General features: G+C 41.0%; 1 protein-coding gene across 1 annotated transcript in view; it reads left to right on the forward strand.

Annotated features, from left to right (window-relative positions):
* ST3GAL3 (ST3 beta-galactoside alpha-2,3-sialyltransferase 3) overlaps window positions 1-24,048 on the forward strand; it is a 232,716-nt gene that overhangs the window by 82,661 nt on the left and 126,007 nt on the right. The window contains exon 3 of the mRNA XM_082614043.1: window positions 20,731-20,778. Coding sequence (XP_082470169.1) covers window positions 20,731-20,778 — 48 coding nt within the window. The remainder of the gene's footprint in view (window positions 1-20,730; window positions 20,779-24,048) is intronic.

Consider the following 24,048-nt stretch of genomic DNA (forward strand, 5'->3'; position numbering starts at 1 on the left):
CTGTCCCATTCCCTTGTGGAGTGTTATGCAGTGAATGTTTCCAGAGGGCCGCACCCTGCTATATATGTGTGCAGGTGTTGTGTCGGCCACTGAGTGGGCTCTTCTCTCTGGCAGATTCAGGAGCTTTGCATTGCTGATCAGGAACTGGATTTTTTAGGTTAGGGGCCAGAGAAAGGATGAGAGCAGTAAAGGATAAGTATGGGATAAGCCCTGTATGAAGGAACAAATTACTCATCTCTTTGAGGGAGGTGGAACCAAGCATCCTGTGGATATTCTAAAATACAGGCTTCTAAAAATCTGTAGTGTAGAAATACTGTGAGAGGGAATGGTAGGAAGACTGTCTCTTTGAGATGTTACCTCAAAGTGTAGCTCTAAAGATGGTTTTTCCTACATCTCCATGCTGTGCTTCTGATTATGTTCAGTCCCTGTCTGCCTGATTCTTTTATGTTTTCTTCCCTAGTTTTAGAGTGAGGACCAGCTAACTTATTCCTTGAGTACTTTGGATATCAGTTTATAAAGATAATTTGTTACCCTTGCTGAATAAAGAAGCACTTTCCTCTATTGCCAGAATCTGCCTATTTTTCAAGAGAAGCTGGAGGGGCTTCCCTGGTGGCGCAGTGGTTGAGAGTCCGCCTGCCGATGCAGGGGACACGGGTTTATGCTCCGGTCTGGGAAGATCCCACATGCCGCGGAGCGGCTGGGCCCGTGAGCCATGGCCGCTGGGCCTGCGCGTCGGGAGCCTGTGCTCCGCAACGGGAGAGGCCACAACAGTGAGAGGCCCGCGTACCGCAAAAAAAAAAAAAAAAAAAAAAGAGAAGCTGGAAATCTACATTTTTATGTGAAATCTCTTGACTTATGAATGTAATAAATTTAAAACTTTTCATGCACTTTGTGGACTAAACATAGCACATATGTGAGCCTCCAGTTTGCAACATCTGCTTGAGGGGACACAGAAGTATAGGTATAGGAGAATTCTAAGCCAACAATTAGGCAAAACTCCCTTCTTGCCCAGCCCTAAATTAAAAAAAAATTTTTTAAGTTGCTGAATAAAAGATTCAGAATACTAAGGACAGAAACCAGAAAAGGTATTGTGTTTGTTTGTTGTTGTTTTTTAAACCAAGTCCTTTTTATTTTCTCCTCAATATAAAGTGATAAGTAATTATTACTTTCACTGATTTCTTAGCCCTCTGCTAGTGAGGTTTCTTTCTTTCATTTAAAAAATAAAATCCAAACAGTAAAGTTCCCTCTGTTTTATGAGTGGCAGACAAATGAGATTTGTCCATGGTCAACCTCTATGACCACAGGGGTTTATGTTTCCCTAGATGAGGTGAACTGCCTTCCACTCCTTTTTATTTTTTAAGGTAACAGCTTTCTTAAAATATAATTTACATACCATATAATTGTTCCACTGAAAGTATACAATTCAATGGTTTTTAAGTATATTCACAGAGTGTGCAAACATCACAATTAATTTTAGAACATTTTCATTACCCCAGAAAGAAAGCCTGTACCCATTTGCAATTGTGCTCCGTTTTCCCCTAACCACCTCCAGCCCTAGGCAGCCACAAATCTACTTTCTATTACTGTAGATTTGCCTGTCCTGGACATTTTATATAAATAGAACCATACATTGTGTGAACTTTTGTGACTGGCTTCTTTCACTTTGCGTTCAGGATTCATCCATGTTGAAGCATGTATCAATACTTCATTCTTTTTTATGATGAAATATTCCATTGTGGATATACCACATTTTATTTATCCTGCCAACTTTAATAATTTAATAGCCAGTTATTTTAGCAGCAAAAGTGAGTTTATATGGGAATAGAAGAGGACTTGCAATTCAAGAAATGTAAGCTATGGTGAACCATAGGCAAATTCAGAAAACAGGGAAGGGGAACTTGCTTTTATAGGGAAAAGAAGGGGATTTGGGAGGGGCTGTGATAACCAGAGTCCACTGGAGGAAGCTGGGAGTCCAGAGTATAGAGGCTTCTTATTGGTTGGACTGCTACAGTCTCTGATTGGCTGGGCTGTCCTGGGGTGGAGAGAAGTTTTCTACCTCCTTCTGGATAGTATAGTAGAGCCACCTTTCTGTTGGAGAGCTGGCACATCTCTTCCTGTTTGGAGTAATTGAGGGTACCTGGCAGGGTGTGAGAGCTCCTCCTACAGGCCTGTCCTGACTCCAGTTTTAGCTGAGGTTTCTTTAATTCCATATTTCCACCTTTGGCTTAAGCTCTTTCCTTGAAAGCATTGCTGATCAAGAGTCAGAATCTACACATGTAGTAGTTTGTCCCTCAGACCTTCCTTGGTTGTCATATTCCATGTCAGAGGGAAAATACTCAAATTAGAAACCTCATGAGGGCACACTTGAGTAACTCTCAGGAATTTCTTGTTAAAAGTCCATATTTACTCAAGGTTGTAAGTGCTATACATTATCTTGAAGAACGGAGCTAGCATCATCTGATTGGGCATGTCATTTTATAAAGATTTGAGAAGTAACGGATGCAGAACTTAGCAAGTGTACACAGCAGAGTTAAAAACAGCTTCATAAATCCAGTTTTCAAGATGGTTCTAAACCAGGAGCCCAGACCCAAAGATAGCCAGTTGAATACATCCAAAGACGGTGGGTTGTCAGGTGAAATTGGCTGTAACCAATGTGCTTGCTCTTTAATTTTATGTAATTGGGCCTTTACTTCCCCAGAGGCATTTAACAAGAGGTGTTTGCTATTGCACAGATGCCTCCTTGTTCAGCAAGTAAGTAATCAAGGGCTATGTGGTGATCCAAAACCACTTTGGCCAATGAGTTAGGTGAACACTGCACAGCTGAAACTGTGTTGGCTATGGAGTCAGCTAACTCCTAATGTCAGGGAGAGATTCCTGATTATTTGTTCATTGGTGCTCACTCCGATCCATGGGAAGAAAGCTCTCCCTACAGAGGCAAAACCAGAATCTTGAATGCCTCCTGGAAGTTCTCGCTTAAAGTGGTTGTAAAGGTTTAATGGGATGGACCAATGAGAGGCTTCTGTTTGATTATGTAGGGAGAACAAGACAGTGAATATAGCAAGGGTAGGGCTTCTCTGGTGGTGCAGAGGTTGAGAATCCACCTGCCAATGCAGGGGACACGGGTTCAAGCCCTGGTCTGGGAAGATCCCACATGCCGCAGAGCAGCTAAGCCCGTGCGCCACAACTACTGAGCCTGCGCTCTAGAGCCCGTGAGCCACAACTACTGAAGCCCACGCACTGCAGCTACTGAAGCCTGGGTGCTCTAGGGCCGGTGCTCTGCAACAAGAGAAGCCACCGCAATGAGAAGCCCATACACCACAATGAAGTGTAGCCCTGCTTGCCGCAACTAGAGAAAGCCCACGCATGGCAACGAAGACCCAATGCAGCCAACAACAACAAAAAATTGAAGCAGGGAGTAAGTTTAGGCAGGCTTAGCACACTGACTCTATAAAATGGGCCCATGAAACAATTTGGACAGACAACAGCATTTGGAACCCCAGTGAAATTACTTATAAGGTGAACAAAAGGGTCATTGCTATCTTGGATGGACTGATGTTTCTGATGGCAAATCCAGGAATCAGAGAGGTTTCCCCCTTTTGCAAGGGATTGGGAAATAAAAACAAGGGCATTGTCCTTCAGTGGAAGGGAGGGAGAAAACAAGGTGAGGGACAGTATTGAAAGAAGGTACACAGGCTTGGTTCAGACATCTTGGGAAAGCTGTCAGCCTCAGATGTACAGCTTCAGATCCTAGTGAGCTTTATCTTCAGGTCGCCAGATGGTCCATCTGGGGTTCAGTGCCTTCTTTAAGTGCGACGTGTGGATCCAGGAGTCTACTCCTTGGAGTTTTACAAGGGTTAGTTAGCAGTACCTGATAGGGGCCCTTCCAGTGAGGCTGGAGAGAGTTCTTTTGAAGGTGCCTCTTCCAGTACACAAAATCTCCGGGTTGTGGAGTGTGATGTTTGCGGTCTTTGTCTTCTGGTAATGTGCTGCAAAAAGGGGGCTCTACTAGGGCATGGTTATTTTTAATAGATGTAATTAGGCTTTTACAATATAGAAGTATGTGTGTATCAGTTGTGGATTGAAAGGAGCAGGAGCCAAGTGCAATGGGTGTCCTGTTACTAGGAGAACAGACTCCCATTGAAGCTATGCAGATATATACATTGTCATGAAAAACAAGAATATTTAATAAGTTTCAGAACTTTTGGGGAACCAGGTAGGGAGAAAAAGGTAAATGCTTCAATCTTTGTTGCGAATGTACACTTTACCAAATTGCTGTGAGTTGTAGATAGCTTAAAGGAGAGGGGAAAAAGGGTCTCTTTACACCTGGAAAACAAAACATTAAAGCAATTGGTTTTCCATTAATTTTAGAAATCCTTACCCAGTTCAGTCTTATGATCTTAAAGTTATCAAAAACCCATCTTCCAGAGTACCTGTCAGAGCTTTTTAGATGAATCTCTTTAAAGAAGAAACATATTTGCAAAAGCATTAAAGTAAAGCAGTAACTGCCTATAACAGACAAAAAGACTTGAAAATGCCCATTATTAAATATCTGATGAGAGTTCATTATAGTGGGATTGACAAAGGGTTCTCTTAACTTCTGTGACATACATTTTAAATTATGACTCATAACATTGTAATCAGGACATCTTAGAATTTCAGTAATTTCATACAATTTTGGAACACTTTTATTAACATATACCTATTACAAATATAAGGTAAAAACTTTTAGTATTCCTTCTTATTTGACAAATGTCTGATAAAATTTAACATATCAAATCAGCCTGATTAGTTTAACATTTTACCAGGTGAGAGACAAATTCTTTGAGATTTTCCGGAGGCCTGTGGAAGGTCCCACAGTTAGTTCAAGGTCAGAAAGACTTCATTTAGAACTCGATTTTTGGGAAATTTGTAAAAAATACCAAAAGGTTTTGGACATTTGATCAAACAGGATCATAGATTATTATGAAATGGTATTTAATTATCTATTTGATCAAAGTAACAACAAGTAACACATTTCAAAGGCAAATACAAAAGGTTACATAGTTGAAGGCAAAACTTAGCTCTTTTAATATTGAGGAGATTCTGTTTTCTTGAGTAATCAGAGACCAGATTAAGACAACATGAAGCATAGAAAAGAATTTTGGTAAAACACAAATCTTTGTTTTCTAAGGAAATTACTTAAAGGATAGGAAAAACCTTTTTCACAATCTCTTATTAGGAACAGGCCAATAGTCCAATAAAACATTGTCCTTTTAAGAGATTAAAAACAAAATTTGTTTTGGACTAGTGTATTTTTGACATTAAACTCATTTCTTTTTTAGATTTTTTTTTTTGGATGTGGACCGTTTTTAAAGTCTTTATTGAATTTGTTGCAGTATTGCTTCTGTTTTATGTTTGGGTTTTTTGTCCCCCAGGAATGTGGGCTCTTAGCTCCCTGACCAGGGATGGAACCCACATCCCCTCCATTGGAAGGTGAAGTCTTAAATACTGGACTGCCAGGGAAGTCCCTTTTTATTTTTAGATTTTTTTTACATTAAACTCATTTTTAAATAAATTCATTTTAACTTAGCCAGCTTGACCACACATAAAATTTTTTTCAAAAACTTTTTTTCCATAAATCTTCTACAACTTACTATTTCCGTTCAGCTGTTTTTCCTCCTTCCTATTCTGAAACAGTAAGCCTCACTTTAGGACAAAATTATTTTCTTACCCTCAATAGAATGCATTTCCATTCTTCTACCTTTTATTAGCAAAAACACATATCTTACTTTTCTTGCATACATAGTTGTTTCCCCTTTTTATTTCTGGTAGCTTTAAACAATTATGAGTGGTCTGTTACAAATTTATGAATACCTTTCATAATTCCTAAAAGCATATTTTCCTCATAGGAAATTTTCCAATGTGGTATGTTTACCAGTAGACCCAAATATCTTTAGTCCCTTTGTAAAGGAAGCCAAAAGTAGATGGACCTATTTTAAGTAATGTTTCAGTATTTTATCTTATTTGGAAATGATCTAGATATTTAATGACTACCTATTATTTAATTTAACTTAGCAAAACTGTAAGGTTTCAGGATGCCAAAAAGATTTGGGGAAGCTATTTAAAAGGTTTACCTAGAAACTTATATCTCATCCACATCCTTTCAATTCACTTGTTTTCAACACTCATGAAAAATTTTATCATACCACGCACGTATTTTTCTTGCTTTTAAACTTTGTAGCAAAGATAACATGAACTTATCTGACCAATAAACCCAGGTAGAATAAAAGTTGTATGCCTGCATTATTTTCAGCACTGGTAACTCCAAAGACATGCCTGTTTTAATTAAACCAATAACCCCAAACTAGCTTTCAAAACTAGATTATGTAAACCCAGAAAGCACCTGGGCCAGTCTTCGTTATATTTTAATTCATTTAAGTGTGTGTTTGTTTCTAAGCCAATTAAATAAGGCTCTTTTACAAATTAATTTTAGCAATACCATCCAGAGGTAGGAAAGAAAAAAAATACCATGCATATATACATACATATATAGATTCACATGAGTATACACAGACAGATGCAGACAGGGACCTTATAGTTTTATTTAAAATGTTAGCTGTTTCTCAGGTACAATAATACAGAACTAAAAAGAATAGTTTGATCAAATTGTGTTTCTGGCATACTGTAAGGATCCTTTTAGAGCTATTTTTGGAGTCAAACTGTCTTCTAGAAACTTCTGCATATCCATCAAAGAATGCAATCTGTTGTCTCCTGAGTGGCTTGGAATTCTCTCTTTTAAGGTTGCCCCTTAAGATGGACTTAAAGGTTTTACCCTTTGTTCTTTTTTTTTTTTTTTGGTACGCGGGCCTCTCACTGCTGTGGCCCCTCCCGTTGCAGAGCACAGGCTCCGGACGCACAGGCCCAGCGGCCATGGCTCACGGGCCCAGCTGCTCCGCGGCATGTGGGATCCTCCCGGACCGGGGCACAAACCCGTGTCCCCTGCATCGGCAGGCGGACTCTCAACCACTGCGCCACCAGGGAAGCCCAAGGTTTTACCCTTTGAACAGGATAGGTGACTTACTGAAAAGCTTCACCAAACAGACAGATACAGAAAGCAAATTTTCTCCTAGGAGTTTTGCAGTCTATTTGTCTGTTTTCAAAAATCTAGGACTATTGCTGTTTAAATCTTTCCTTTTAGTTGTTTATTTGCTCCAGTTGTCTTAGAAACAGTAATTAGGGGTTTAGCATTTGGATCCTCAGAGGGTCTGATTTTTAAAGGGGCCGGTTTTTGCACAGGAGAGAGGAAGATGACATTGGGGGCGGGGCCTGGGCACAAGATGGCTGCCAGAGCAGAGTCTGAGACAGAGGGGGCAGAGAAGACACACAAGATGGTGCCCAAGACAAAGAATTTGGGGAAGGAGGACACAAGGAGTTTGAGGCTTTGGAGGACATTTTGTTCTTTTTTAGGTTTTTTTGTTTGTTTGCTTTTTGGTTGTTTTGGCCAATTTAGAAACAGAATCTTGCAAAGAGGCAATTTTAGAACTGTGGTCCTCCAATTTAATCTTAAGAAAAATGAATTTGGGGAGATTGAAAGTTCTCCACAATGGCCACTGTAATTCCTGATTACTTTTAGTTTGGCCCACTTAGTTTAAAATGCACATAAAGGGTGTACACAGTTTTTAAACATGAACTGGCCAGAGTCCCCAAAGGAGGGCTGCCTTCAGAACATTTAGATGACTGGAATCCCATTTCCCTAAGTTCTCCCAGAAACCCACGTAAGTTGGTAGAGTCTTAGCCCAGATTCCAAAAGGAATAAAACAAACTCTTAGTTCCCAGTTAGCTCAGTCTCCAAAAGAGAACCTTGCTACCGCATGCTCCAGAAAACAACTTGAGTACTCACCAAGGACAAAGCCTTGAACCAGAAAGGCCGAAACTTCTCCCCTGAAAGGACAAAGACTTTCTAGATCCTGAATAAAGTTGGAGAGCTCAAAACACAGAAGAGCGGAGCTTGGAATGCGAGAGAAGACTCCCCATATCGAAAGCAGGCAGCAACTCGCTGAAGCGATAAACACAAGGGGCTCAGTGCAGGTACCTCACTTGATTCCATGAGCCGTCATCTCTCGGGGTTTGCCTCCTTTGGACCCCACTTGTGACACCAAATATGTCAACTTTAATAATATAATAGCCAGTTATTTTACCAACAAAAGTGAATTTATTCGGGAGTACCGGAGGAATTGCTATTTGGGAAATGCAAGCTATGGTAAACCATAGGCAAATCCAGAGAACAAGGAAGGGGAACTTGCTTTTATAGGGAAAAGGAGGGAGTTGGGGGTGTGGGGCTGTGATAACCAGAGAGTCCATTGGAGGAAGCTGGGAGTCCAGAGTATAGAGGCTTCTCATTGGTCGGACTGCTACAGTCTTATTGTCTGGGCTGTCATGGGGTGGAGGGAAGTTTTCTTCTTCCTTCTGGATAGTGGAGGCACCTTTCTGTTGGAGAGCTGGTGTAGTCTCTTACCATTTGGAATAGTTGAGGATGCATGGCAGGGTGTGAGAGCTCCCCCTACAGGCTTGTCTTGACTCCAGTTTTAGCTGAGGTTTCTTTAATTCCACAATTCATTCATCAGTTGGTGGACATTTAGGTTGCTTCCACTTTTTGGCTATTGTGAATAATACTGCTGTAAACATTCATGTTCAAGCTTTTGTGTGGACATAAAATTTTCATTTCTCTTGGGTATATGTATACCTAGTGGTAGAATTGCTGAGTCATATGGTAACTCTATATTTGACCTATTGAGGAACTCCCAGGCTGTTTTCCAAAGCTGCTTTACCATTTTACATTCCCATTAGTAGTGTATTCCATTTCTCCCCATGCCTTCCACTCTTAGTACTTAAGATGAATGACAGTGATGTCAACCAATTACTTTTCATTTCTCAATTGTGGTACTGAGAGGTACATATCTTTTCTTTTTAAATAGAAATAATACGAAGTAATAGGTATACAATTTTTTCATGGCAAAATATAAAAACTTTATTGAGCAACTTTTCATCTTATTCCTTCCCTTTGTCTTAACTAAGTTATCTCTTGAGAATGGAATGGCACCATACTCTTGATGATAGCCTATCAAGTACATCTTTTTCCAGATGAAGGAAAGAATGTCATATGGCAAATGACTTAATAGTCTCATCCTGTCCAAAGGTCTCTGGCTCATGTGAATATTGCAGCCCTGCTCTTGTGGAGATTCATATCTTTTTTTTTATTATTTGGATTTAAAAAATTAACTGGGTCGTAAAGCAAATCCCAGATATCAAGTCATTTTACCCAAAAACATTTCAGTATCATCTCTAACAGTAAAGAATTTTTTAAAATAGCCATTATGTTATTATGTCACATTAACTATAATTCCTTAATATTTTCTAGCACCCAGTTCATATTCAAATATCATTAATTATCTTAAATATGCATTTCCACAGTTGGTTTTTTCTAAAAGTCTGGGTCCAAGCAAGGTCCTCACATTTGATTGTTTTATCTTTTAACTATCTTTTATTCTAGACTAATTATTTTTGACAGATCATATTTAGATAATGTAATCACAAAATAATATAAGATAGTATTTAGTAAAGCATTAAGTAGGTTATAATCAAATATGAGACTTCTAGGTTTCTAAATAGACTCTTCATTGACCCTCTTGGTAGATACATGATATATACGTTAGAGAAACAGATGGACTAAATTTGAAGCTCCGGCCCTACCACTGTAGGCTGTGTAATCTTGTGCAAGTCAATTTAGTGTTTGTTCTTATTAAAGTTATACATGTGCATAGTTCAAAAAGACAATTATACAAGACTTGTTACCAACAAAAATGAACAAGAAAAGCACTTCCCCATTACCACTACTACTTGATTTCCTGCCTCCAAGAGGCATTTGTTTTCAACTCTTTTAACTAATTTGTTTGATATTTACCTCCAGATCTCTAAATAACATGGTTATATTGCTATTCTTGATACTTCTTTTTTAAATTTTAATTTTTAAATATTTATTTTATCGGAGTATAGTTGATTCATTCTTGATATTTCTGTTTTGAGTATTACCTATTGACTTTCTCTAATGGAAGGTGAAGATTTGGTATTTAGTACTCTATCACACTCACTGCTCCTCCACCACAGATACTAAGTCCATCCTCCCATTCTCCTAATATAGTTAGAACAACATTCAGGCTGTATATTATGGCCATGAAAATGATATTCATAGATACCATGATTACTGTTTTTTCACTGCACATTTTATTTTTCCTGAAGTCAATAACAGTCTTGCTTTTTATTTTGCTTAGTTTTCTATGTATTGACCACTAATTTAACTCTATACTCTTCCCCAGTTGTATAAATCTGGTCTCCATATGTTCAAACACATTAGTCTGTCAGTTTCATTTGCTTGAAGAAATCTCTCTAGGAGCCTTCTGACATGCACTGCTCTAGACTTTTTCCTCTCTATCCCTGCTGCCCAACTATGGGCTTAGAGTCTCCCATCACCATCCTTCTCTTTTGGTATATCTCGTTTCCTGGATCCCATGTTTTTTTCATTTTCTTCTTCATTTACTGGAACACATCCTCTAATAATTTCCTAGGAAGGATGAATGAGAGGTAAATTTCTGAGACATTACCTGTATGAAAGTGTCTTTATTCTAATCTCATATTTAATTGATAGTCTGGCTGGGTATAGAATTCTTGGTTGGAAATTATTTTCCCTCAGAATTTTGAAGATACTGCTCCACTGTATTTTAGGCTTTCAGCATTCCTATTGAGAGTTCTGAAGCCACTCTGATTTTTTTTTATTATTTGTATAAAAACCTCTTTGTTGTTTTTCTCTCTGGAAATTTGAGTGTTCTGAAATTTCATGATGATGCATTTGTTGGAGGACTATTTTCATCTTGTGCGGTACACTCAGAGGGCCCTTTCAGGCCCAAAACTCAAGTTCTTTAGTTATGGGGAAATGTTATTTACATATTTCTTTGAATATTTTCTCCCTTCTATTAAAAATTTTGTTTTCCTTTTGCTAGAACTTCCATAATTCAGTTGTGATGGTTCCTAGACTGGTCCTCTAATTTAAAAGAAAAAAACTTTTGTCTCCCATTTTCTATCTTTGTCTTTTGTACTACATTTTGAAAGACTTCCTCAACTTACTTTTTAATCCTTTATAATTCTGCTATTATGTTTTTAATTTTCAAAAGTTATTTTTTGTTTTTATTTGCTGAGTGTACTTTTTTAAAAAAATGAATTCTATTTTGTGAATAAAATATTTTCTTTCTGAAGATTTTAATGATTTTTTAAAGAGTTTTCACCTTTATTTGTGTTTTCTCTTTTTCCACATTACATTTATTTTATTTTATTTTATTTTATTTATTTATTATTTTTTTTGGTACACGGGCCTCTCACTGTTGTGGCCTCTCCCGTTGCAGAGCACAGGCTCCGGACGCGCAGGCTCGGCGGCCATGGCTCACGGGCCCAGCCGCTCCGCGGCATGTGGGATCCTCCCAGACTGGGGCACGAACCCACGTCCCCTGCATCGGCAGGTGGACTCTCAACCACTGCGCCACCAGGGAAGCCCCATTTATTTTATTATTATTTTTAAAATATTTATTTATTTATCTGGCAGCACCAGGTCTTAGTTGTGGCACGTGGGATCTTTGTTGTGGCATGTGGGATTCTTTTTTTTTCAGTTGCAGCATGTAGGATCTAGTTCCCTGACCAGGGATCGAACCCGGGCCCCCTGCATTGGGAGTGTGGAGTCTTACCCCCTGGACCACCAGGGAAGCCCCTCCACGTGGCATTTATTTTTCATTTGTTTTGGTCTCTGTCTTTATATTAGATACTTTCCTTTAATGCCTTGTGGTCTTGGCTGTCAGCCCATACTTAAGAGTGTAGTGTCTTGTTTTTAGTATCGTCTTCTCTCCTACTTCTAGTGGTACCTGGTGCTGCCAGCAATTGAGCCTTTGGGGAGTTCTGTGGTGTATTTCAGGACATATTTCAGCTTTCCCCACTACTAGTATAGGACTCACCTTTCCTGGTTTTGCTGAGTAAGTTCCATTTGTTTATCTGCTTTCCAAAACTTTTGTTGCTGGTGTCTCCTGTTCTCTTTGTTCCTGTGTACTTCTGATTTACAACAAACAAACGACCTTTTCTGTCATTTAGAGGGGTTTGGAAGGGAGTGAGGTGTATGTGTAATCTAAATCAGGGTTCAGCAAATGGTTCCTGCACCAAACCCAGCCCTTTCCTATTTCTAAGGCACCACGACTAACACTTTCCCAGACCCCTAAAGTTCCAAACTTCATCCTAGCATCTCACTCTCAGTCTCAGCACATGCCTAGTACCATTTTCATTCCAGCTTCTGTTGCACCAACAGGTGTTTGTAAGCAGTGCCACCCTTTCCCCCTTCCCTCCACCCTCCTAGAGGGCAGTTGGTAGTGGAAATCTAGCTACTCCCATATTTCCTGGTCTCCCTGTGGGTGCTGATTCCCCAGGGGGTGTCCTGCTCCTGCTCCTCAGCCAAGTGCCTTTTGTCTCCTGATGACATAGCAATTTCTTCCTCAATTTCGTGGTGACTCACTTTTTAAAAATAGTCTTTGATGTGTCAAAGCATTTATTTTTTTTCTTTGCGGTACGCGGGCCCCTCACTGTTGTGGCCTTTCCTGTTGCGGAGCACAGGCTCTGGACACGCAGGCTCAGCAGCCATGGCTCACGGGCCTAGCCGCTCCGCGGCATGTGGGATCTTCCCGGACCAGGGCACGAACCCATGTCCTCTGCATCGGCAGGCGGACTCTCAACCACTGCGCCACCAGGGAAGCCCTCAAAGCCTTTTTTGAAAGTCTAAACAAGTTGTATTGACTAGTTCCCTTTTAGTCACATGCATTTTTACCTCCTGAAAGAAACTCTAATGTGTTAATTAGGTATGATTTTACCTTCCTGAAACCATACACCCCTCACTTTCCATGCTTCAGTGCCTCTCCTTCAGTGTTCCCACCCGACCAGCACAGCCTGTCCCAAAAGGTTATCTCACAGCAGCTCAAATACTGTCTCCTCCATATCTTACCAGCTTCTCCCAGAAAAAATTCTCCCTCTTGCCTCTTAACTCCTAGAGCACCTTTTCTAGAGACCTGTATTATAGTTCTTTGTATCTTTATATTATCCTCCTGATAGTTCATAAACTCCTTCATGTCAGGGACCATGTCTAATCTTTTGATTAGTCTCTTGAGCTTAGAAGGACTCTGTATATGTTTGGTAAGTTAAATTAATGACAGAAATCTAAGGAGAGACTTCTTGAAATAAGTCTACTAAGTCAACAGCCTCCACTTAGCCCATTCACGGCTGAGTCCCTGCAGTCTGATCACTACAGAAATCGTTCCCACTAAAGTTACAAATGCCCTCCCAGTGAGCGATTCTGCAGCATCTTTTCATCCATCAGCTTCTTCCATCTCTTTACCACATTTGGATACTCCTTTTTATAAACAATTCTTACCTCCTCTGGCTTCCTCTGTCCTGCTACTCCCATCTCTGATTATTTCACTGATTTCTCTTCCATATACCACATTCTTCTATATCAATGGTTGTGTTTTGTTTTCTGTCCTCAGGCTTTTTTTCTCTATGTAGCTTCAGGAATCTCATTTACTCATGTTTTGTTTGTTTGGGATTAGGGTTGAGAAGGAAGAAATTGAGGGGCTCAGACTAGGGGTTAGATTCCCCCAGGATCTAAGCAGAGGAGAAAGTAGAACAAGACACAGGTAACCATATGGCTATTGAAGTATCAGTCTTGCTGATGGACCAGTAAATCCCCAAAGTTGAGAGCTCTTTCATAAAGCTAGATTGGAGAACACAGCTTAGACCCAAGGTCCAAGTAGGGCCTTCTACTTCTCCTGAGATTTAGACCCTCGGGGTGAGTCGTGCTTGGAACAGGTCATTGGGAAGGCAGAAAGTGCTCCTGGGTATTAAAGCATGAGGGCTGGAAGGTAGAGGAGGTGAACCTACTCAGACTATAGACAGCTCCAAGATAGCAGGAGACTTAAAAATGAAAATCTCAATTATAGGCCAAGCCTCAAGGGAACTGAGGAAGAGCTAAACCCCAAGGTCTCATGGAAAGATGATCCGTGGGATAGCTGACTGCCACAGAGACTGGCACTGGAAGAATATTCTGGATCCAAGGCAGCTCTTTGAGGTGTCATGTTGCCCTCAGCATCAGGGTTATGGCTCTTCACTGTGATGCTCTACCACTAACATGGGCCCCAAGGCCCAGCATCAAGTCCAACCCATAGCCTCCTAGCCTCTGCTCTTCTTTGCTTTTCTGGTTGTATCTCCTACCAGCAGCCCCAACTCTCTGTGTATCCCAAGTCAAGTCTCCAAAAGGTAGAATCTGTCTGCCTATGGATTGCCTTCTCTTGGGTCAGGTGCTCACCTGTGGTCCAGTTGTCTGACCAGAGGAGAAGCAGGGTTATGTGGTTTAGATGGAGGCTACACCCATTTAAGCAAAGGTCAGCATCCATTTGCCTAAGGCAAGAATGTAGATATAATCCTTCTTTTTCTTAATCTCTTACTCATGTCCCAAAAGTCACTAGTCCAGTAAATTTTCCCTTTTAAACATTATTAGTATCCTTTTTTTTTTTTTCCTGTTGTCACTGCCTTGGTTCAGGCTGCCATCACTTCTCATCTGGAATGTTGCAATCTCTTCTACCAGTCTCCTGGCCTGCAGTCTGTCTCCTCTAATCTACCTTGTACTCTGTTTCCAGAACAGTCAATTTAGTTCGGCATAGCAGTGAAAGTTTATGTTTAAGAGTATAAATCAGATCGTGTTACTCCCGGGTTTTAAGCAGGGACTTCTCTTCGCTATTGAAAAATACAGTGCAGACGTCTCTCGATGGCCTCCTACATAAGGCCTCCTACAGATCTGTCTCCTGTCTTCCTCTCTGACCTCATTTCCCACCCCCCTTGTGTTTTTCGTGCTCTGTGTTCCAGCAGCACTGGCCTTCTCTCTGTTCCTTAATGTACCAAGATTACTGTACTTGCTTTCCTTCAGCCTGGAACTCTTTTTCCCTTGGTCTTTTCTTGGCAGTCTCCTGTCTCCCAGTCTCAGCCATATGTCATCTCTTCAGAGAAGCCTTCCCAAAACACCCAATCTAGCATTGCCTGTACTTCCCCTCATGGTCACTATTACATCATTGGATATTCTTCATAACCACTTATCACTGTCAGAAGTTTTGTTCGTTTGTTTACTTGTTTTTTTTCAGTCTCCCTGACTAAACTATAAATTCCTTGAGAATAGGAGCATTCTCATTCTTCTTTACTGTTGTATCCCTAAATCTGGTGTATAGTAGTTGCTTAATAAATATGTTGAATTAATGAACAATGAAGTATCTCCCTCATTACCCTTATTTCCATACCTACATATTATACTTAGCTTTCCGCCTCAGCTTTATTGAGATGTAATTGACAGATAACAATGTGTAAGTTTAACATGTACAGTGTGATCCTTTGACAAACGTATGTATTGTGAAATGATTACCACAATAAGGTTAGTTAGCACATCTGTCACCTCACAGTTACCTTTTTGCATGTATGCATGTGGTAAGAACATTTAAGATCTACTCTTAGCAAATTTCAAGTGTACAATACAGTATTATTAACTGTAGAATGCTTAGCTTTATATGTGTTTTTACTTTACCTGTTAGGTTGCAAGCTACTTCAGTGAATAATTTTTTTTCATTCATTCTTACGTCTCTAGGGCTTACACATGGTGGCTAGCAGAATATGTGTGTTGAATGTGAACCATGACAGGTAGTAGCCAAAACGTAACTTGTTCACTGCATAATTTGACTTTTGGAAGCCTCTCCAGTGACTGGAAAGACTAAGCTTCATTCTTCATCCTCTCTTTATATTCTTTTTATCTGCTTCAGAAACCAGACACAGAAAACATCTGACCATAATAAAAGGTTTCCAGTAAATTCTAGGTTTCCTCACTGAACAAAGTCATGTGCAGCAATGCTCTGTTGTGCTTTGGTCTGTAATTCTGCTTGGTCACTTGTATAGCACCCCACATGGCCGCCTCTGGCCTGGGAACCAGGAACAGCTGGAACCCAGGATGCTTGAAATAAAAATGACATATCTCTTAGCCTGAGAGGGAGAAGTCTGGATATTCTTGCTCCGTTTCTTGCAAAACAAACTTCACAATTTGTTGAACACTGAATTTTCCCTTTAGCTGTCAAAGTGGTTTATAACTCAAATGATCTTACATCCTTTAGAATAAACACAAAAAATGAAGGGCCAAACTGATTCTCAAATCTCTGCCTTAAATGCTCAAAGCAACATCCATCCAAACTTACACAAAACACGATATATGTCCCTAACTTCCTCCTGAAGTTTCTACCCTCTCACTTGCATCTTCTGCAGTTTCAAGGCACATGCTCGTGGGAGCATTCCACTACCACTGGAAATAATATTTACAAAAACTCCAACTTTTCCTTTCCAGTAAGACTGTCATCTGTTTGGTGCTTGCCCCTTGCTCACCATTATCACACTTTAAGTGCCTATTAACCTCTCTGCTTCCTTGGCTGGAAGGCAAAGACCAGCTCCTATTCAGCTCCATATCTCTAGTATCTGGCACCAGGCCTGGCACATAATAGGCACTTGATAATACTTGTGAGAAGGAAGGAAGAAGAAACGAATTTTTTAAAAGTCAGTCTATTTAAGAATTGAGGTTGCTGAGGTATATTTAAGTGTCATGAAGTATAACGATGACCTCAGTATAACTAAAGGGAAAAGCTGAATAGCTTTTCAGCGTGTACAGTGAATAATGAAGGGAGATCAAAAACCTTCCATCCTTTTGCATTGGTGCCAGTGTGTTAGAGGTTAAAATCTTAGAGCTGGATTAGAGAGTTCTTTTTTGACTTTTTTTTTTTTTTTCTGAAAATACAAGTTACATGTTCACTCTGGAAATTTTCAAAAACACAGAGAATAAATATCATCTATAATTCTTTCACCCAGAGACAACTGTTGTTCACATTTAGTTAACTTGTAGCCTTTTTTCTTTACATTTAGATTGAAAACTTTAAAAGAGATTATTTCAGGACTGCTTGTGAGTACAAAGAAAGTAAATTGAAATTGGAAAAATACTTGTCAACAGTAATAAAAATTTGAGATGCTGTTTTTATTGTTGCTCATCTGGGCAGTCAACCCCTCAGAAAGGCTTTCCTAATCTTCATCCAGGTGACTGTGATCTCTCACCTAGAAAGCTCCTAGGGCCCTTTCCTTATCCCCCCTGCACTGCTTTGTGGGAATGCTTTTATCTTTCAAGGATGAGGCCAAGCTCGAACATCTGAAGCTTCATGGTATAAGGACATTTCAAGGTTGACTTGAATTGAATGAGAATCTGTATGCAGGATGGATCTCTCCCCTCACCAATTTGTGAAATATCTACAGATAACATCACCTTTGAAAGAAAGCAAAGACATTCCTTTGTTTAATGAACATATTGACCACCTTCTGTGTGTCAGTCACTGTCCTAGGCATCAAAGCCTCAAAATGAACAGACAGTCCTTATCCTCAGGGAACTTGCAGTTTAAAGAGAGAAAAAGACCAGTAAACAAGGATTATAATGCAGTATAATAAATGCCATAATAGCAATGCAGTGACGGCCTAAAGAGAAGGGGCAGAACGGATCAGAGAAGCCTTCAAGAAGAGGGGATGATTGCGTTGGGTCTTAATAGAAAAGTGGGAGTTTTTAATGCAAACAGGCAGAGAAAACAGTATGTTTGGTGTCTGAAGACACAAAGGTACATATCTCTTTGGAGAAACAGAAGTTGTTTGGCATATCTGGAGCATGAGGCATTTAGAGGTCATAAATGAGCCAAAATGGTAAAGATCTTGAAGGTCAGAGCTTGGAGTTTATCTTACAGGCCACGGGAAGCCACTGAAGCATTTTAATCAAGAGCAAAGACATAGTCAGGTATACTTTTTAGAAAAATCATGCAACAGTATGAAGGATGATGGAAGTGGGCTAAGCTGGAGGTAGGCGTGTGGTTAAGGGGCCTATCAGAACAGTCCTAGCAAGAAAAGGATAGGCAGATGTCCACAAAAGGCAAATCTATAGAGACAGAAAGTAAATTAGTGGTTGCCTGGGGCTGGAGGTGGGAACAGGGCATGACTGGGCACCTGGGATCTTCTGGGTGATAGAAATGTTCTAAAGCTGCATATGCTGATGGTTAAACAACTCTGTAAATTTTCTAAAAATCATTGAATTGTGCACTTAAAATGAGTGAATTTTATAGTATGTAAATTATACCTCAATAAAGCTCTTTTAAAAAGAGAGAAAAATAGGGGCTTCTATTCTGAAAGGGCACAGTAACATTGAGAGGAAACAGATGTGGGAAACATTGATAAAGAAGTAGAATTTGTAAGAGATGTTGATTGTATCTCATACAAGGTAGGATGGTCACCTATCTGATTAGACAAGTGTTCTAACTGTGCTTCTACATTTTTTGAAAGAAAAAAAAAGTCAACCTTACCTTTTACTTGGTAGGTTTCAAAGCATATGGATCTGCCCTTAACTGGCAGTACAGAATATCTGCCTCTGGATACTTATCAAAAATTGTATCCTGCAGCTCTCTGCTACCCAGTTCTTAATAAACACTTGATTATGAGAAAAAGTGATTATGAAGGATTACCTGAAGGAGTTGAAGTCCATCCATTTCTTGAGGCACTGTCTTTCAGCAAACAGTTATTGCCTGCCAGGTGTTATGCTGGTAACATAGCAGTGAATAAAGCAGATATAGTGTCTGACTTTATAGAGCTTATAGTCTAGCAGTGCAGACAGATGACTTACAGTTATGATAACTCTTGTGTCTGATTTCCATGTGCAATAAGAGAAAATGACATACACCTGAGATCTGAAGGATCATGCTGAGGTGGGATGCTGCCTGTGGTGTAGACGCTGGGCCTCATGCAGCCAGCTAGCATTCCTTTGTAGTGAGTGAGCCTTTTTTTTTTTTTTTAAAGGAGCATGGGTTTTATTTATTTTTACTTATTTATTTTTGGCTGCATCGGGTCTTAGTTGTGGCACGTGGGATGTTTGTTGCGGCACGTGGGATCTTTCGTTGTAGTGCATGGGCTCTTCATTGCACTGCGCCGGCTTCTCTCTAGTTGTGGCATGCGAGTTTTCTCTCTCTAGCTGTGGCGCGCAGGCTCCAGAGCATGTGGGCTCAGTAGTTGTGGCGTGCGGGCTTAGTTGCCCCACGGCACGTGGGATCTTAGTTCCCCAACCAGGGATCGAACCCACATCCCCTGCATTGAAGGTGGATTCTTTACCACTGGACCACCGTGGAAGTCCCATGAGTGAGACTTTTGAATGTGATCCCTTTGGAGTCTGGGTCTCTGGGGTTATTTTGGGCCTTAGATTATCTTGGTGTCCCTTATAATTGCTTTTATTGAGCTGTGTGTTGGCCTATGCTATCATTTGTATTGCTCCTGTTGTAAGAAACAGCCATAAAAGATTCACAATTACTTATTATAGAAATGTTGTAGAAGTTGCAGTCTTCAACATCATGCAGCATCCCCCTTTATTAAGACCCATAAGAGGAATTTCTTTCTGATCACCGTATAGTATTTGCTTTTATGTATGCTTTGCTCTTCTGGTTACTCTGAGGCGCCCTGTCCCATCCTGCTTCAGGTCTCCACACAGAGCATCCTCTCTGCCTAGAATGCCCATTCCTTCTTGTCAGGTTTAACCCTAACTTATCCTTCAGTTCTTAGTTCAGGTGTCACTTCTTTAGGGAAGACTTCCCTAACCAACACCCACTCCCCTTCCAAACTAGGTCTCCTCCTAATAGAAACTTCCTCAGCACTCTTTTCTTTTCTTTTTTACTTAATCAGTTTTTAGTTGAATAACTTGTGGGGTAACATTTTTTCTCTTAGACTGATGACAGATCCGTGAGCGTAGAGACCATGCTTTTTTTTGTTTGCATCTGGATCGCAAAGTCATAGTATAGTATCTTGCACATAGTAGATGCCCAATAAATATTTACTCAACAGTTGAATAAATGAATGAATTGTATGTATCGTGAGCACTCAATCTTGTTTATTTTCTCATTTTCTTTAGCTGTTTGGGAGCTCAGGCCTCTTTGATTCTACCTGTAGCATTTGTTTAGGTCCTCATGGCATGCATTTTGTGCACTAACATTCCCCTGACTATATAATATTTTTCCTTCCTTTGACTTCTTCATTTTTAAAATTCCAGTGTGTACTGTAAATTCCTGTAAGTCACTTTATGCCTTTGGGGGGAAGAAATAATAAACATTGAGTATATGAATAGGAAAAGAAAACAAGTCAAAGAGAAATGTTAGTGCCTTTAACCAGATGCAGGAGGGAAGTTTTCTTTTGCTTTGTTTTAATTTTATTTTCACTATGAGAAGCAAAAAGAAGTAAATGTGTTCCCTAATTTGGCAGGAATGCCTCTGAAGAATTTGGGACATATCTCTGCCCTGAGATGTTCCTCCCGGTAGCACGAGGCTTGGGCTGGGCTCGGCAGGGCCTCCTGGCCCAGCGGATGGGTGGGATAGACCAATGGAGGCTGTCTGTGCAGCTGAGTTCCAGTCCAGTTGACTTTTCCTTGGGAGAGGGTTTGGGCAAAGCCAGTGGGAACTTGTTTTTTTGTTTTTGTTTTGTTTTGTTTTTACTGCAAGAAAGAGAAAGAAATGAACTTGTCCTCTTGTGTTGCAGATTCAGTGGTTCTTTCCTTTGACTCCGCTGGACAAACACTAGGCTCAGGTACCAATCCCTCCCCTTCTATCATCCTTTCAGCATTCAGCACTGGCCACATTTGAAGTGGAGCCTAATGAGGTGGGGGAGGGGGCGTCTGGGGAGGGCAGTGGAATATCTCAATATTGTGGGAAAATCTCAAGAAGCATGTCTAGGGACCCACGGTCTAGGAGGCAGCAGTGGGATACAACATCCAGAAGACTTTGCCAGTTGCTTTAGAACTGTGCACCAAGGAGTTTGCAGTTGATGCTCCTTCCTTATTCAGGGTGGTCCAGCGTCATGAAAAGGTGTCTGTTTCCTGTGAACATATCCTGTCTCAGAGAGTGGGGCAGAGGGCGTTGAGAGACCCCAAGCTCTGGGCACGCTGGAGTAGCTAACCATCGGCTCTCCAGCAGCATGCCAGGCTGGTGAGAGTATCACAGCTTCCTAGGAACATACACCCTGTTGCATGTTCACATGCACACCCCATATACTCAAATACACACCTCCTCCAGGACGGGCACTGTACTGTGCACATGTGCCGACGTACTCCTGCTCTTCCCTGTGACAACAGTGCAGGACACACAAATCGGCACACCCGCTGCTTTGACACAAATCACCCAGGCTCAGTGGAGCTCAGCTTTCCCCTGTCTGAAGCAGTCTGCCTGCCCCACACCACTGTGCTGTTGGCAGTGAACAGAAAGAGCAGATACTTTGATTCTTCAGCTTGCTGCCATTGTGTCCCTGTGGGAGCCCCAGAATGACTTCACCTCATGATGAGAGCATCTCTATGTATCAGGTCTTAATTTTTAGCTGAAGACAGTGGTCCTCGTACCTTAGGTGCTGCCTGTGAGTAACAGGGAGACTTTACTGGCCTGTTGAGGGCAATTAACCCATTTTGCTGTCCTTAACTGCAATAGATTGATGTTTCACAAAGCAGCAATGAGGTTCAGGCCACTGTAGCAATGTGGACAAGGGGAAGGATGATCAGAGAATATGATCACAGCTGCCACTGTTTGCTGAGGGCCTACTGTGTGCCAACACTATGCTAAGTGCTTTACACACATCTTGCAAGGTGGATAGTACATCTTTAATTATAAAGAAACTTAATTCTCAAAGACTTGAAGTACCCTGTTCAGGGCCACTCATATGTGTCCACCCCTAGAGCCTGCACTGTCTGCCTTGTCATCTTGCTGTCTCATACTTTGATGCTTGAGGTGTCCGCATTGAAATGCTGAGATGGGAGAGGTTGCTTTAAGACAGAATGGACCTTTAGAAAGAGCTTTTAAGTAGATGCAAAGTTGCATCCATTCACATAGGAAAAAACTGATCAATTTTATTACATTAAAGTAGAACTTCTATTCATCAAAAGGTACCATTAAGAGAGTGAAAAGGCAGAGTGAAAAAAGACATCTATAACACAAATAGCCAACAAAGGGCTTGCTTCCAGAATAAAGAACTACAAAAATCAATGTGAGTAAAGAAATAACCCAGTATAGAAAAAGGCAAAAGACCCCAACAGGCACTTCACAAAAGAGGAATCCAAATGGCCAATAACCTTATGAAACGGTGTTCAATTGTAATACTACCTAGGGAAATGCAAATTAGCATTTCAGTGAGATACCACTGCACATCTACCAAAATAGGAAAGCCTGAGAAGCTTGATATTCCGAGGTTGGTGAGGAAGTAATATGGTGGAAACTTTGAGTCTCTACTGGTCAGTGGGTAAGTTGATTACAACCACTTTGGAAAAAAACTATGGTAGTGTCTAGCTAAATTTGAATATATACATATGCATGACCTGGCATTTCCTCCCCTAGGTATATTCCCTGCATAAATAGATACTTATATATATACCAGGATATATGTATAAGATACATGTGTAAGAATCTATCTCTGTCATTGAATGCAGCTAAAGGCCTGGACAGAATGCATTTAGCAGCTATTTGAAGACTCTGAAATATAAATAGTAGTAGACAGATTGGGGGAAAAACTAGAATTAGAAGTACTGCCACCCTGGCAGTGAATTTCTCATTTTTCCTCTGGTATCCCATGTCCTGGACTTGAGACAGCCCAAAATCTGGACACAAACAGAGTGGACATAAGGGCACAAATGGAGAGAATTCCAGAAGACCTCTAGTTATGGCTAGAGTCTGGTTGGGAAAGGGGCTCTAAGGCTCAGACAGGGATGGGAAATCCTGAGGGTTGTTTTTCTCTGTTTCTCATGCCCTAGTCCCCAGGCAGTCCCCTCGGTGGTGGTGGTGGCAGTGCCCAGTAGCAGCAGTGGGGCCTTCAAGCACCTAAAACTGAGGAAGGGAAACCTTCTTCTTTGATCAAATCTTCCTCTCTGTAATCCCGAGGGGGTGGGGTGAAATCCAGTTGCTTTTTTCTCTCTCTGCCTTCCTGCTGCTTGGTCCCAGATTTGGGTACAGTTCAGGAAATGTGTGGCAGAAAGTGTAACTAAAACCCCAGATTTCTGGCCAGAGAACCCAAAAGGGGAGGACCAACGAACTGGAAAGTACAAGGAGAGCAGAGAGGAAGGAGCTCAGGAAAACGACTCCATAAAGTTGTGTATGAACTTCTGGGCTAGCCCTGAGCTGTGCATGTGTGCATCTGATTCTAACCAACACACCAAAGACTCTGAGAACTGAACTAAGGGATGGACCACCACCTGAGTCCCAGACTGGACACTTGGTGGTACACACCTGAACAGGCTTTGAAAATGGAACTGGCATTGAAACCATAACTCAAAAGAAGCCTGGTCAGGGGCCTCCCTGGTGGCGCAGTGGTTGAGAGTCCGCCTGCCGATGCAGGGGATACGGGTTCGTGCCCCGGTCTGGGAGGATCCCATATGCCGCGGAGCGGCTGGGCCCGTGAGCCATGGCCGCTGGGCCTGCGCATCCGGAGCCTGTGCTCCGCAACGGGAGAGGCCACAACATTGAGAGGTCCACATACCGCAAAAAGAAAAAAAAAAAAAAAGAAGCCTGGTCAGAACTTGCCAACTAAATCCAACCTGCTTGATTGTCTGGTAAAACAAAAATATCAACATTCTCCACTGAATTTAAGTAAGACCTAAAGTTTCATGACATAATATTCAAAATATAGAGGATACAATCTAAAATTAATTACCACATGAAGAACTAGGAAAATCTCAACTTGCCTGGGAGAGGCAATCAGAGGATGCCAATGCCAGGGCTTCCTTGGTGGTGCAGGGGTTAAGAATCCGCCTGCTAGTGCAGGGGACACGGGTTCGAGCCCTGGTCTGGGAAGATCCCACATGCCATAGAACAACTAAGCCCG

The sequence above is a fragment of the Mesoplodon mirus genome (genome assembly GCF_964341445.2).
Source record: "Mesoplodon mirus genome assembly, chromosome: 3".
Taxonomy (NCBI): Eukaryota; Metazoa; Chordata; class Mammalia; order Artiodactyla; family Ziphiidae; genus Mesoplodon; species Mesoplodon mirus.